This window comes from Corella eumyota, chromosome 5, assembly GCF_963082875.1.
Source record: "Corella eumyota chromosome 5, kaCorEumy4.1, whole genome shotgun sequence".
Taxonomy (NCBI): domain Eukaryota; kingdom Metazoa; phylum Chordata; class Ascidiacea; order Phlebobranchia; family Corellidae; genus Corella; species Corella eumyota.
Window position 1 is genome coordinate 2,651,095 of NC_137494.1, and position 16,742 is coordinate 2,667,836.

The window sequence follows — 16,742 nt, forward strand, 5'->3', positions numbered from 1 at the left end:
AAAATCTAAAATAAAAAAAAAACTTTAATTGTTTTCAACTATGCATAGATTTATATGAATACTGATTTCATAAAAGGTCCTTTGAATAAATCTACATAAAGATCTTAAACTGATATTTCTGATTAAATCTTTACTTAATGCTGATTTCAAAAAATTTATATTAAGACTGTGATCTCAAAAACTTAATTCGCAACCGTATGTCATAAGTTTTTATAAACATAAACATAAAATGCGTTTGTTTACATTTACATGCATTAACATGATGCTAATTACGCAACAATCTTGCGTATGTTATGGTTTACCATTAAGAAAACAAAACCACATGATAACTTAAAAAATTTGAGAAAAAAAACGATTTAAATAATTTATCATAAATCAAATGAACTGGATTGATTTGTTAATACAGGAGGTAATTAAAGTTTTGCAATTACTTGTAGTGTTATGTTTTAAATCCCTTTTAATGAGGGTTTAGGCCGAAATGAGTCATAACAAAAGACCAATAGCTTGCTCTTAGCTTGTCAAAAACACATGTGTGCATTTTCTGAAATACAAACAATAGTCCAAGTACGTAGATATTACGTAATATATTTCGCAATTTTGTTATAGGAAATTTGCAGGATATTACCATTAAAGAAAAGAAATCTGTGTTCAAACTGTACATGAACGACATGATAAATTAAAACTTCTATTGCCTAACTCATATAGAAAATACATTGCTAATTCCTAACAGTCTGTGGTGATTATGGTCTAATACGCAACATCGTAAATTATTATATTTAAATAAGCTATTCCTATTCAATAATATAATTTTTTTCTTTTATTATATGGTAGAGCTTTTCTTTGCGGGCTAAGAGTTTAATATATGCATTGTCCCGTTCTCTTTCCCTTATATCATTTTTTTAATTGAAGCTATCAAAAGTTAAACAACTTTAAATATTTTTTATAATCCGTTTCTTTAAATGATAAATTTTTTTAATGAGAAAGTTACAGTAACTTTAGTTTTTTTGTAGTATTACAAGCAAATTCTTCCTGGACAACCTATTCGACCTTTTTATCTTTTGTCAAGTACAATTTACTACTTAACCTTAAATTACTAGTTTAATTTTCTCACCGTTATGGTATAGTAACCATCTCAAATAACGCAATCTTATATCAAAAATCTTATAAAGGTATTAGAGAATTTCGTTACGCTAAAATTTTTTTTAAACCAATACCTATCTAATAAAATTTAACTGACGTCTCCATATAAACTTAAACCTTAAACAATACTAACAAAAAATATTTACTTTCTAAAAATATGCAAACATGCTCTTTAAATAATTGATGTATGGTACGATAACTATATGGCATGCTGTCATGCCGATACTGTTAACTGTATTCATAACTATATTTTCCATAAAAACTTTTAATAAATATAAGTTATTAGCTTATAGCAAAATTACTAAAAAAATCGTTTGTAAACTTTTATATCGGCGTGAACAGCTCTAAAAACAGTAAACAACTAAATCATCTATCAATAACAAAACATTAAAGCTTCTTTCTCTGTAATTTAAAGCTTAGGTTGGGTTTAACTGATTTCAAAACATGGTTATACTAAACAATCAGAAACTGAAGTCAGCACTTTTTAATGCCGCGTTAAATAATTTAATTTCGCAATTAAACTGCACACGGTCCTGTATAGAAATACCCTGTATGTTTTTCCATAGCAAAATCAATAATAACACTCCGTATCTATAACGTTATTTAAACACAACTATATTCTTATTCATACAGACAATAAAATCAATTTCAAATATCAATAACTTATAGGCCTATAATCAAGTCATGCGCTAAAATTTAGAACTTGATATAGTGTTTACTATATTCTAGTAAAATGTAACATATCCTTGCTAATAATAAGATGATGTCTATACGAAAGTCGTAACTAAAATTTAATAATTTTTCACTTAATATTTTAAGGCTATTAAACAAACATATATGTTGCAATACGTTCTTACAGTAAACAAAAAAACGTAAAGCACAAGTCATGGCCAATATATATATTGCAAAGTCGTAAAATGTTGTGTAATGTTAAAGTTCCCTTGTCAACAAAGCTTTATTGACCAAGATATAACCTTAGCTAAGGGTCTAACCTAACCGTAAACACAAGACAGGGTTCGAAGTGCGAATTCTACGTTGCTTTGTACTAGTTATCATGAGTCATTTGTATTATGTTGTATCGAATTTAGACTTTTGTATTCAAAATATGGGTCATTTTGGCCTATATTGTTGTAATATCTGGTAGCAATATTAGAATATTCTTGCAAATCTTTTTAAATTTCGTGTAGAATTTTTTCAAATGATAAATAAATATTACAAAATATTAATTAAAGATTTTTTTTGGTCATATTTTTTAATGTTTATCAAAAAAATTAAAATTGAATCAAATATGATTTTTGCACACAATACACAACGAGGCCGATTCAGGACTTATAGACTTATTCCAAAGGGAAAATATGACAACAACATTTGACGCACTTCGCACGAAAAACAAATAAGCGTTGCGTAATTTATTTCTAAATAGCTCCTAAAGCCCTACAGTTTAAGTTAAGACCACTTCTCTTTTTGAAGTGTTTATTGACCGACATTCGACTGGTGATGTAATTTAAATAAATTTGTAATACGTTGTTGCAATTACTGTTTACCTTGTAGGGATTGTACTTTAAAATTACCCCCTTGAATAAAAATTTTATTGATCCTATTTTAAGACTATATCAATAGAACTTTAATATTAAATTTGCAAATTAATACTTAGTTTTTTACCCATTTGAATTCATGAATAAAGTTTTAAGTATACAATTTACGTGGCATTTTCGCGTTAAAATACAACAAATTTTCTTAGTGCAGAACTCAATAATCAAAATGTACTTGCTATGCCAATTAGTAATAAAAATAAATTATACCTAATAAGCTACCACAAAACTGTTTAAGCTTTTTGCGTTATTTAAAGTTGCAATTTAATAGATCTCGTTTAAGCTGTCTATAAATGGCAGACTTAAGTTATAGTGTGGCACTGGGGCGGTCCAAACTTAAAACCTTTCGGTTAGTGATCTAATGTGGTATATTTTACTACCGGACAAAGGACAGTGAATCTTTTTTTCCATATCACCTTAAGGTGATAGGTTTTTATATTTTTTTTATGAGGGAAGGGTGTGATGTTATGTATATTGGTATATTTTTTTTGGTATATTTTACTACCGGACAAAGGACAGTGAATCTTTTTTTCCATATCACCTTAAGGTGATAGGTTTTTATATTTTTTTTATGAGGGAAGGGTGTGATGTTATGTATATTTTACTACCGGACAAAGGACAGTGAATCTTTTTTTCCATATCACCTTAAGGTGATAGGTTTTTATATTTTTTTTATGAGGGAAGGGTGTGATGTTATGACGTGATCGAGCTATCCGTAAACGCCGGGCTCAAGGGCAAATAGTGTGACGTTGGTGAGGCTTAAACCCGAAACCTTTCGGCTCGTAGTTCGACGCCATGACCGGTTCGCCACACTACCGGACAAGGACAGTAAATCTAAGACACAATTATTAACACATTTAACAACATCATCATTTTGCGAAATAAAATACAAATATTCCTCGGCGCTAGTGGGCGCTAAACATCAAAAACCCCGCTAGCTATGCGTTGAACCTTTAGTTTGTCTTATTCAAGTACCGGTAAAGTAAAAATAGAATAATTGCCAACCAGATTAATTTAGTCTGGTAATTTTGCGTCTATTTTTATAAACTTACATTACGCATGCGTTGGGAAAAAACAGGTTTGCTTCATTTAAATAGAATTTCTGTTGACCGCTAAAAACGTGCATGACTCTAATTTTAACTATTGCATTTTTTCCCGGAATGATTTTGTTATTATAATTTGGAATAAGATGTAAAATAACTAATCAATTAAAATTCAAAGATGTGGTCAATTCAATTGGGATCTGAATCACGGTTCTTAGAAAAATAGAATTTCCAATGAGGTGTTAAAAATACTTTACACACCACAACATGGATTCTAAAGGTCTACGGGAAAAGTTGACATATTTTAATGCCAAGTGACATTAGGCATGTAGTTGAAAAATTAAAAAATATAAACGTATTTTAAATAAATTTAAAGATAAATTTGTAAAGGAAAAATATGTAAACTTGAAGTTATTAAACTAAAAGAAGTGCAAGCTTAAATTGTCCTACAATTAACGGAAGATTTTATGAATGTCTTGTTATAATTAATTAATCATTTTGGGGTAAACTTAACATAAAAACTTAAAATATTAAACAAAAAGAAATATAAAGCTCAAAATGTCTGTAAGTCTTATATTAAGTAAAGAAAATATTAAAGAATGTCATGTTATAAGCAACTAGTTATTTTGCGGTAAACTTTTTTTCAATTTTATTTTTAACCTTCCCTAAGAGACGTCGCCTGCCAAAAACACAAACTCTCGAAGCAGGGATTTTTTTTCTTGACGCCACCGACCAGTCATCGACTCTACGATGACGTCATGACTTGTAACCGCGCTTTAAACAACCGCATACGTCACAGGGACTTATTTTTAACGATAAAATGGCAGAGTAAAGCACGGTAGATGCGATATTCACGCTGGTTTGTTACAAACACATCGCCCCGGGCTCAAATGCGTTTTCTCATTTTTTTCTTCGGATAATTTTCTGTCGTCGGTGCGCACAAAAAAACAACATAATACGCGCCAGTTGGAAATTAATAGCACAACGCAATTAAAATAAGACAATAAGCGTCATTTAACGAGTTCATAAATAAGTAAAGGGTGTTTATATTTAATAGTTAATGTAGATGTCAGTATGTAAAACGTACAGCTAAAACTAAATGATCAAAAAGGAAAAAGCAAAGCAACTCGTATATATTTAACTTAGACGCACAGATAGAAGTTTTAAATTAACTAATGTTTGCAAGGTTTAGCTGTTAAAAGTGTATACTGAGTGTAATATTAGATAGATATAATTAAAAAAATTAACGCCTAATAGGTAGAATAATTCCCAAATTGTGTATACTATTATATATATGCGCGCATACAAACGGTATTTAAACGTTAGTTTAACAAACTTTAATTACTATTCAGATCAAACTAGTTAGTCTTAATTGTACATGCTAATACCAAGCTAACTACCCTATGGGAGAAAATAAAAAACATATAATGACGTTAAACAGGTGATACAAGCTTTTAAAAATTTTACTGATATTAATTTATTGTATGATAGTTTGTTTTAATTAATAGTGTTAAATATGCATTAAAAAAACGTGATTTTGCATTTTTAGATTAATTTTCTTATTGGTATGCGGATCGTTACATATATACGTTGTTGAATCACAAGGTAAAATTTATTTAAACAATTTAATATTAAATTAAATGTAAAAAGGAGAATTTTTTGCTACTTAACTTTTTGAAGTATAAGTAATGTTTGACTTATTATATCGTTTACCTAAGACTTTTTGTTATAAATTTAACTATCTTCTTTTGCCCTTAATCTAAAATAAACTGAAATAAACGCCAAACTAATTGTAATTAAGACTCTATAGTCGTTTAACATATACATATAAAACGTAAAAAATGATTTATTTAATAATCTAACCTTATTTGTTAGTTGGCCAATGTACTGATGCTTCATGGTGTGGTCCACAACTTGCCCAACTTTGTTCGACTCCACAATTTCAAACTGAGTTGTTTTTAAACTGTCCTCTACTGTGTAATCAATGTTCAAAAACTGAAGACGATCGTAAGTGTATTTGAAATCTAAAAAAAGTTAGCATTTTAAACGATAAAAAAATAAAGTTATCTAAATTCAACAAATACGTTCTTGATACTTTATTGTAGACATTTTTCAGCTAAGTCTAAAATAAAATGAAATATCCAAACACAATCAAATAAGTTTGATAGCTAAAAAACATATCAACTCGCTTTGAGTAATTCTTCTTTTATTTTAAAGCCTTGTGCCAAATTGACAACGGAGGTTGTGAGCAAATTTGTTCTGTTGAAAATGATGTTGTTAAATGTGGATGCCCTTCCGGATTTCAGCTTGATCCGAACGGTCAAACATGTTCAGGTAAAATGGTAGTTTTCAAACTAAATAAAAATGTAACCTAACAAAAATTAATGACATTTTGTTATCTTAATAACGAAATTATTTACTTTTAAATGTCTTAAGCATGCATGCATACAATTTAAAATGTAACGCAAAATTAACAACTTCAAAATATATCAAATTGTTTTAAGATAAGCCCTTTCCACGAAATTGAATACTTCTTAAAGGGGTTACTATCATCTCAAAAATGATTCAATACAAAGTTAATGTTTAATTATACAACAGTGTGACAAAAATTAATGCTACATCTTTATACCCATTTGCTTAGATATTGATGAATGTAAAGACAACAGCACTATTCGATGCCCTGCCTTTCATCAACCATTCTGTATCAACAGAAGAGGAACATACTTCTGTTCTTCCCAATCTTGTTCAACAGGAAGTAACGGTCAACGAACTGGTTTAATTAACAAGTATCAAAGTGACGAATGCTGTCGGGTAGAAGAAGGTAGAACTAATTTGTATTTTACAATTTGAAATAATACTTTAAAAGCTTGTGTGATAGCCACAATAAATGACATAAAAATGGGTACATATTTCTATATTAATGTAATTTTTCTTGGTTTATTTCAAGAATCTACATTACTGACACTGTTATACAACAAATAGCACATAGACTATTTAACTAAGATCTTTAATTAATTTTTTTTAATAAAGTAAAGGAATTAATTACAATTAACAAACCTTTGGTATGGCTTATCAAAGAGCAAACTATCTACTACAATACTGTTTTATATTGCAGGAAATCCGTCTTGTGGACAAGATTCTTTGCTGGGTCGAAGAATTGTGGGAGGAACAAATGCTGTGTTTGGTGGATGGCCTTGGATGGTGAGGAATTATCTTCCTAAAAATAATAATTTTAATCTATTTAAGATAATATAGAATGATACATAAACTCTTGTTTAAAACCAAGATTATTTAACAAATAGAAAGTAGCTTGAAACAAGTAAATACTTAAATTAAAAACATTGTTGTTAAGCTGTTGTTTTAACAAGCAAATCTTTTGTTATATTAATTATATTTTGTCATAACAGTTTGGTCCAAATCATAATATTTTTAAAATAAATCGTCATACTTAAATTTAATAATATGCAATTACGAATGTAAACTTAAGATTAAGTTAAGTTTGTCAAAAAATAGCTGTAGGCATAAAAATTATTGTGCGATTAAGGTTTAAAAATAACACGTGTTGGAATTGATAAACGTAAGCATCTAAATGTTATATTTAGGTTTACGTGCTAATTAACGATAGAATATTATGCGGAGGATCTCTCATAGATCCTAGCTGGGTATTGACAGCTGGTCATTGCTTTAGGTAAGTAAAGCAATTAAAATTAACTAAGTATTTAAAAAGTGAATTTAATCTTAGCAACATTAAAACTTTAAACATGTTCATGTGCAACTGTTATATTTAAACTAATATTAAAAGTTATACGTTGCTGAATGTTATAGAGGTATTGCTGATGAACCAAATACAAGAATTCAGACTTTCTTTGGGCGAATCAATCCATCTGCGACAAGACAACAAGAGCCAAATGTTCAAGAAAGGCGAGTTATTCAGGTAAATTTCAATGTTTATTAAGTAGAAATATTGATATATGTTTAAGTAATAAGCTATAAAATTTAAGAAACTTTGATTGAACGACTCAATGTTTTTAATGCGTTGTCCAAACAAAAAAATTAATGTTACCAACTAAATTTTCTAGTGGGTATTGCACGAAGACTGGGAGGAAGCTAACTTTCCATATCACGACGTTGCACTTATGAAGTTAGACAGTCCGGTTGATATCAACAACAACATCTATCCTATCTGTCTACCAAACGGGCAAGTACCCGAACCCGGCACTACATGTTTCATCACTGGATTCGGAACAACTGGTAAACACAAAATACTAAATTAGCTACAGAACTTAAGTTAAAATAACTGCTACTTAGTTAAAATTCAGAATTAAAACATTTACATCTTAAATACAACTACATCAAGTTGCATAGAACATAAGCAAAATGTTTATATGTATTTAAACACAAAATAATGTTGGCAATGTTGGTTGTAAGAAGATGTCAACTTACTTAAATAATTGTAACATTTAAACTTTTTTACTGAGTTATAAATGTTAAAATGTTGCTGAATAAAGAAATATTTAAAAGTTAACATATACATTATATTAACAACTACATCTAGTTGCAGTTGCACAAACAATGTCAAAATTCGTATAAAAATTAAACAAAAACCATGTTTTTAAAAAAATAATTGAATTAGAAAATACTTACCTTTAAACTTTCTTAACAAATTATTCTTTACAGCTTTCCGAGGTTCTGCAGCAAAACAACTTCAGGAAGTTAACGTTCCCATAGTAACTGATACAGCTTGTGCTGACGTATACGCTGACTCTCAATTTCCAATTAATCCACCTTTACAAATTTGTGCTGGTCATGCCCAAGGTGGAAAAGATTCCTGTCAGGGTAAATAAACTTTAGAAAAACTTTAGCTATTTGTAAATCACTATGTTTTATCGGTGTTTTTGATATAAAATCTTAATCACATTCATTTACATCAAGTTTTAATAAAAAAAATTGTGTACTTTATTTAAAGAAATATCTTTTAAATTAATTTCTGAGGTTAATGTTTATAAATGTAACTTTTTCTCTATTAAATCCTTTCTCTATTAAAATTCTCTATTAAATCCTTACAATTTTATGTTTTTTTTAACACATAACAACAACAATAAAAATGTCTTACATTAAAGCAGTTCTGAAATCTAGAACTTAAAAACCGATTTTACCTCAGGTGATTCTGGCGGTCCTCTCGTGTGCCAAAGATGCGAGACTTGTAGTTGGTATCAGGCTGGTGTGACGTCATTTGGTCGAGGTTGTGCCCGAGCTGGTGTTTTTGGCGTTTATGCCGACGTAGAATTTCACGAGGAATGGATCTCCAGCGTCACAGGAGTGCCGGTAAACAAGAATCGAAAATGTGGCGGCGATGGTAAGGGCTATATTTTATTATTAAAAAATAAGGATAAATTTCTTTAAATTATTCAAGTAACAACAACCGTATTTGAAATTAGCAAAAAACTAAAAATTAAGTTAATATCTGGGTCTAACATTATTTAATTTAACAAGTTTAGCAAAAAACTAGAAGTTAAGTTAAATACTAAGTCTAACATTATTTAATTCAACAATTACACCTTTAAGTTACTGATTTATATTAAATACAAAGGATTTAAACACATTTTAAAATTACCTTACTTTAAGGTCTTCCAACTTGGTCTGTTTGGACACTTTGGGGCGATTGTTCAAGGTCTTGTGCTTCTGGAACCCAGGAACGATCAAGAACTTGTATTAACGGTTTAGCTGGCTCTGCTGGCTGCCTGGGTGATACTAGGGAAACAAAAGATTGCAACTTATTAACTCCTTGTCCAGGTAAAAATTTTTAAAACGCCTAAAAAAAATTCAACATTAAATAGCTCAAGACTTTGTAAAAATTCTTTATAGTATTTATAAATGAGGTAAAATAACCTTTAAAAAATTCTTTTTTCGTAAACTAGAAATATATGTAGTTGCAATACAGAAAATGTTGTTTGTGATTATTTTACGTATATAGCCCATTTTTTATCATTCAGGTATTTTCTAATTTACTCTTTATAAAAAAAACATAACCCAAAGATTATATTACAGTTTGGGGACTATATGGGCAATGGAGTCCATGCTCAAAATCATGTGGTTCTGGATCTAGAGAACGAACAAGGGAATGTATGAACGGAAATGTCGGTGATCTAGGTTGTAGAGGGGAAAGTTCCATGCAAGATAACGTAAAGCTAAAAAAAAATTATATTTTAACGAATGTACTTTAAAGTTAAAATCAACCAATTTACTTCTTATGTTATCTTAAATGCTTTGAATACTAAGAATCTTGCATTTTTCTACAACCTTTTATTGATATAATTTGATATATTGAAGATTTTTTATATGTTTAATAGAATTGTAACTCCAAACGATGCCCATCCTGGGCTCCATGGGTACCATGGGCAGATTGCAGCCTAACTTGTGGTGATGGAGAGCGAACATCAACGCGTAGATGTAGGTTCGGTGAGCGTGGAGATGTTGGTTGCCAAGGTGACGTAACAAGAACTGAAATGTGCAAGATCAGAGACTGCCCAGGTAGTTAACTTTTGGATCTGTAATTTACTTAACTATAGGCGTTTTAAAGACCATTAACGCAGATAAATTGGTTTAATAGGTAGGCTATAAAATGTAAATTCGCTAGAAAATTTAAAACAAAATTTTCTGTATGTCTTTATAAGATATTTCTGTTCTTAAAATCCATTAAACTTTTATTTAACAACGAGTTTGTTACACCAAGGTTATACTCAATGGACAAGTTGGTCAGCCTGTTCGCTTACATGTGGCAGTGGCGAAGAATCTTCGACAAGAACTTGTAACGGGGGTACTGCAAGCGTTTCGCCTGGATGCCAGGGTAGAAGTTCCCGCACAAGACCATGTGCAACGCAAATCTGTCCAGGTCAGCAAAAAAATATACAAAATTTTTTGTAGGCTATAGTCTAGCTAAGTAATTTAGTAAATCCTTGGACCGTTAAATTACAAATATACCTCTTTATACATTAATCATTTAGAATTAAACCAAGAATCACACCAACAATTTTTTTACTAATTTTAAATTGTTTGACTTTGTTTTAGTATGGGGAAGTTGGGGGAAATTTGAACCTTGTCCAGTTACTTGCGGAAGAGGAAGAAAGGTTAGAACCAGAAGGTGTATAAATGGAAATCCAGGAGATGACGGCTGTATTGGACAAGAATCCATGGCAATTGTAAGAACAAATAAGTTATATTTATACGAGTACCCCCTTGTTAACAATGATCTAGTATAAGATATACATAATATATTGGTCAAAAAATAAGAGAGTATTGTCAGATTGTTATTTTTACTTAATATTTACCTTTCACAATAATGATAAATTACTACTTTCAGAATTGCAATACTCAAGATTGCCCTATTTGGGACCAGTGGTCAACTTGGGGTATATGTACGCGGACATGTGGTGGGGGGTCACGTACGTCGGAAAGAACCTGTCTAAACGGTGTAAGGGGCGATGTTGGTTGCCAAGGACGAAATCAGAGAACAGAAGTTTGTAACACTCAAGAATGTCCATGTATGTTTAAGTTTTGATTCAGCAAAATTGTTAGCTATTGAACGACAATAAATATTTGTTAATGTTTTAATGTATTAATAGTTTGGAGTGATTATGGAGAATGGAGCGAATGTAGTTCATCGTGTGGAGGGGGAACGCGAAACCGGGAGAGAAACTGCGTAAATGGAGAAGTAGGGGACGATGGATGTATGGGACCTACAACTGAGATTGAGGTAACTGAAAGTTTAAGTAATTTTTTTTACGAACAACAACGTTCACACAATACAACATGTTGATAACTTCTTAACAAGGTTTAAATAAAAATGCATTAGATTTGCAATTAAAAATGGCATTAGAGACTCATATTCTGCCAGTATATTTAAGCATACTAGAGGCCTGTTCAAGCATGTTGATAAACTTTATTTTATATGTTAAGATGTGCAATGGACATAATTGTCCAGCACTTACTGAATGGGGTGAGTATGAAGACTGTTCAGCTTCCTGTGGAGAAGCTACTAGGACTAGAACAAGGACTTGTCAATATACAAACAACCCTTCGGACTGCAATGCCGAGCTTACTGATACACAGAATTGTAATTTGGAGATTTGTCCAGGTTTGTGGACTGCTTGGACCGACTATGGTGGATGTTCAGTTCCTTGTGGCAACGGAGTAAGAACTAGATCGAGAAATTGCGTGGTAAGGTTTAACGTAAGGAAAACCTTAAAAAGTTTGACAACCAAACATTGCAAATAAACATATGATCACAATTGTCATCACCTAAGTAATTTAAATTCTGTAATTTGAACCAAAAATGAACAAGTTTGTTGTTGCTAATACATGTGTACATTGCAGTGCTTGTTTAATGCTTATACCGTTTCTATTAGGGAGGTATGGTCGGCGCATTAGGTTGCGAGGGATCGGACACAGACACCGAAAACTGCGGTGAACCTTGTATGACAAAGTGGTCAGATTATGGAGATTGGTCCCAATGTACAAGAAGTAAAAAATTAATCTAATTAATTTTTGTTACTAACTTATATATCGAATTTGGGTTAAAAATAGATAATTAAAAAAGTGCAAGGATGGTGAATATTTGCTTACCATTGGTAATATTAATTAGCAATTTATTTTTTTTCCTTTAAATCAAAATTTTACAGTTGAAGTAGTAAACCGTAAAAAACTTATAATAAACGTTATTTATTTTTCTATCCTTAGCATGTTACGGGGGCTTAAGGACCCGGACTAGAACTTGCATAGAAGGAAATATCGGTGACCCTGGATGCAGTCCGCCAGAGGACGCTGAGGAGCAAGAAGTTTGTAACGAAGAAATTTGCGAAGAAGGTTGTTTTTACAAATTTTTAATATTCGAATAAAGTCTAAAATAAAAACAAAAACTAAAATAAAAACAAAAACCTTGACTTTTTAATTTTGTTCAGACTCCGGTTGTACTCCTGATGATCCAAGATGTGGAATTTTTGTGCAAAACTTTGGCGCATTTGCGGTGTGTGTTAGCAGAATTCAATGTGACATTGTATGTGGTAGATGTGGTACGTTTTAAACTTACTAATACTTTTATTAAAATCAATATTGATTTTTTAGCTTAACTAGTTTAAGTTTTCACTAAAATACTTAAACTTGTATATCGTTAACGATGTCCTATAACTTTTCTGAAAACAACAAAATTTTAACAAAATTAAAAATATTTCTTTATGTTAGCTTTTGTTCCGCCTGGCGAATGGACAGCTTGGTCAGAATGTTCAAAAACTTGCGGCAAAGGAAGGCAAGGAAGAACTCGAGTTTGTAACTCCGATACATGTGTAAATAGACAGCGACAATCTTGTCAGGGGGACCCGTGCAATGGTAAGCAAATAAAAACAGTATAACCAAAATAATTTGAAAAAATTTGTAATATTTTGGTTACCGCAGTCATTTTTAGTAAAGATAAAATAAATTTTAACTAATTAATATTTTCTAGGCTTTACACCCTGGTCAGAGTGGACCTCCTGTCCAGTAACATGTGGAGGAGGTACACAGAGTCGATTTAGAGAATGTCCAGCAGACCGAGTCTGCACACCTGATAGTTACGGCACTGCCTTAGTCCAAACTCAAGAATGCGAAACTCAAGTCTGTCCGGGTTCTTGGGATCAATGGGGATCGTATAGCGCTTGTTCAACCACGTGTGGTCCAGGAATTATAACACGTACTCGTTCATGCATTGGTGGTGTCGCTGGAGAAACTGGATGCATTGGTCCTGTGGAAGAAACGGATAATTGCAACATTCAGGCTTGTCCCGGTGCTTGGGGAAATTGGGCATCGTCCGAGGGATGCTCCCAAACTTGCGGATTGGGAATAATAAGAGAGAGAAGAGAGTGCATTGGAGGAGAAGTAGGAGGAGAAGGCTGTGAGGGAGATGATGAGCAAATGTTTGCATGTAACGAAGGGGAATGTGTGGTAGAGTGGAGTGAATGGACCGCTTATAGTGACTGCAGCGCCTCCTGTGAAGGAGGAACCCAATCTCGAGACAGGTAACAACACATAGATAGCAATTTAAGATGTTTTATTTATGTATGAAATTTTTATCCAAATTTTTGTGCAGGTCATGCCTTAATGGAAATCCAGGCGATGTTGGATGTATTGGGCTTGTTACTGAAAGTCAAAACTGCAACGAGGAAACTTGCGATCAAGGTTTAACAACTTCTCTTTTTTTTTTTTTTTTTTAAGAGTATAGACATTTTATAAATTTAAAATTCTGTTGGAATTACATTGCTTTAACTAAAAATAATTTTTGTTTAGACCCTTGTGCAGGTTTAGCCGATAATCCATCGTTATTAAGTTCTGGTCAGAGCTGCGAAGGAATTGTTTCTTTGTGTTTTTCTTTTTCAAGCTTCGCTGTACCAAGATGCGCAAGAACGTGCTGTGAAGCAACACAACAACAAACAAGTAAGCAATAATTTAAATCTTATGTTAAATTATTTTTAATAAAACCTAAACAAAATTAATTTGAAAGCTTCTTAGTTAAAACACTTAGATTAAAAACGCGGGCATTAATAAAACATTTTTTTGTAGATTGCGAAGATAACCCAAACGAAATAGGACGTTGTTTTGTGTTTAGGAACCAGTGTCATCGTAGTATACCTTTTTTCACGACTAATTGTCGTAAAACGTGCAATTTTTGTTAATATTCCGTCCTTTTCGTTCTTGCGATGTATTGTTTAAATTTAATGATTTCTATTCTGTACCAAATTAAAGAAAAATAGCAAAGCGATGCTGAAACTCTGTTATAATTGATGTTGTTTTTCTTATTGTTCTGGTTAGTTATTTTAATAGGAATGTTGTGCATTTTAAGATTTTTTCCCAGCTTTAGCTTAACTTCTTTAATGTTTTGCGTTCAGTAAATAAACAAACTATTTTAACTTTTTTGGGTAAACCAAAGATTGTTCGAAAAAAGTAGAAAGCATTTCCATAAAATGGGTTTTATAAGTTTACTGAGAGCAAAATTATGTTAGTTCTTGAATTTTTTTACTATTTTACCAAATCAATTTTGACCCATGTATTTTTAAATTTACAACTAAACCAAAATATGTTTGATCAACCATTTTTGGCATATTACTTACAAAACAATAGCAGATAATGTTAATTTGCAAACCACTCAACAAACAAATTATTTGCTTTTCTTATATTTAAATTAAAACGTTGTATTTGCTTTTAATGTTGGGGTAATAAAACAATAACTAAACATTAAACTATATCATGAAAATTGGATTATTATTACCCTAACATGTATATTTTTTTTCTAAGTTAAAGTTGTAGATCAATTCTTATAAAAGAAAAGAAAGTAGATGATTATGTATTACTTAAACGTGTAAGAACCGTTCTACATAGATTGTTTAATGAGCTCAAGTAAAAGACACCTTAGAAATAAATGCTTCAAGATCAAAAACAAATTCTTAAATCCCGTTCCAATTATTCAAATTGTTGATGTTTGATTTTAAGTATTTCAATTCCTTGATTCTGATTCCAAGTATTCTGATACCAATTCTTAAATCTCGTTCCGATTTTAAAAGTTTTTCAGAAAATGTGTAAACAAAAGTTCTTTTTATGTCAAGGTTGTGTTTTTCACAAGTTAAATGGCAAAATAGAATTTTTAGATCAAACAAAAATGCAGTTTGCTTATTCCAATTCCTTAATTTTGATTCCAAGTACATAACTTCTAACTACTAAATCTTGCTTTGATTCCAATTTCAGTTATAGTCTTTGTAAGAATATGTAAATAAATGTTCTTTGTATGTCAAGGTGCAGTTCTATATAAGTTTAAAATCACAAAAGAAAGCTTTTTCAAATCGATTTAATTCATCCTCCAATTTCTAATACAGAACCAGCAATGGATTTCTTCGACAATATGGAGGTAATTTGTACAACTTGTACAAAAATCACTTTCCTATTACATCAGGTGTGTACACGTGGCCTACTGACAACGGACCAAGTATTCCAGTTACATTCGATAAAGGAACTGCACAACAAGCTAAAGATCATTTTGCCCCAGAAACTCTTTAACTAATTGATGGTGGATACATACAGGTAAGTATTTACTAAAAAGAACTTGAAATATTTCCCATGACATTATGCATTTACTTGAATACATAAATATTTAGAACAATAGACTATGCATTTTTATTATAGTATTAAGTTTTTTTTGTATCGTGTATAGTTTCGAGTTTTAAATGGAGAAGGAAATGCGTTTGCGTTATGCCTAGGAACCAAAGCTAAGCCTTCACATCACAACGTTGAACATTCGTATATAGGATCAACTGCTGTGTCTCGTGACGTCCATTACTGTGGAGATTTTTCTGCACTTGCTTTTAATGGTTATGGCTCTCATAAAGACTGGAGCGCTTCATTAAGCTTGGTTGAATCTGCATTCTTAATTTTTTATCGTTGAATTCTATATGCAACATAACTTATATATGTGCATGCATCTACGATAAAATAGTTACTTGTGGTGAAAATAAACCTGCTTTATAACTTGTATATATGTGTTTCGCAGTCCCTTAATTCCTAAAATAAAATGCTATTCATTCAAATTTGTTATATGTGTGTTAGAATTGTTTGTGAAAGAAACTCAAAGTTTTGCACTGTATGGTGTTTTATATGGCCGACTTTGCTAAAATGTTTTAGTACCTTTTTTACTAGAAAATTAAAATAAGTTTAATTAATCCTCTTTTATACAAGAAACGTAATAACAGAGTATTGTACAACTATTTTCTTTAATCTAATTGTAACATTACTAAAAACATAACTGAACCACTATTTATCTTATATATATTTATAAAAAAAGAGTATAATAGAAATAACAAATTAAAATTTAGCATAAGATGTTTATCAAATTTACTAAATCGTTAACATAATATACTGCCACATACATACGACTGCACTATTACAAAATCAT

At 31.0% G+C, this 16,742-nt stretch overlaps 1 protein-coding gene and 1 pseudogene across 1 annotated transcript; both read left to right on the forward strand.

Annotated features, from left to right (window-relative positions):
- The first annotated feature begins 5,125 nt into the window (after positions 1–5,125).
- LOC145751935 (SCO-spondin-like) lies at positions 5,126–14,948 on the forward strand. Its single transcript, XM_082568094.1, has 27 exons — positions 5,126–5,216; positions 5,325–5,380; positions 5,651–5,782; positions 5,993–6,109; positions 6,417–6,596; positions 6,891–6,976; positions 7,378–7,463; positions 7,601–7,709; positions 7,855–8,026; positions 8,453–8,611; positions 8,937–9,131; positions 9,401–9,568; positions 9,824–9,957; positions 10,126–10,306; positions 10,509–10,667; positions 10,844–10,974; positions 11,136–11,316; positions 11,398–11,528; positions 11,732–11,992; positions 12,181–12,295; positions 12,512–12,637; positions 12,733–12,843; positions 13,013–13,156; positions 13,272–13,821; positions 13,893–13,981; positions 14,090–14,236; positions 14,363–14,948. Exons 1-27 carry the CDS (start codon positions 5,179–5,181, stop codon positions 14,473–14,475), a joined length of 4,071 nt encoding a protein of 1,356 aa, XP_082424220.1. The 5' UTR covers positions 5,126–5,178; the 3' UTR covers positions 14,476–14,948.
- Positions 14,949–15,141: 193 nt separating this feature from the next.
- Positions 15,142–16,235, forward strand: LOC145752596 (intelectin-1 pseudogene; annotated as a pseudogene).
- The last annotated feature ends 507 nt before the right edge of the window (positions 16,236–16,742 follow it).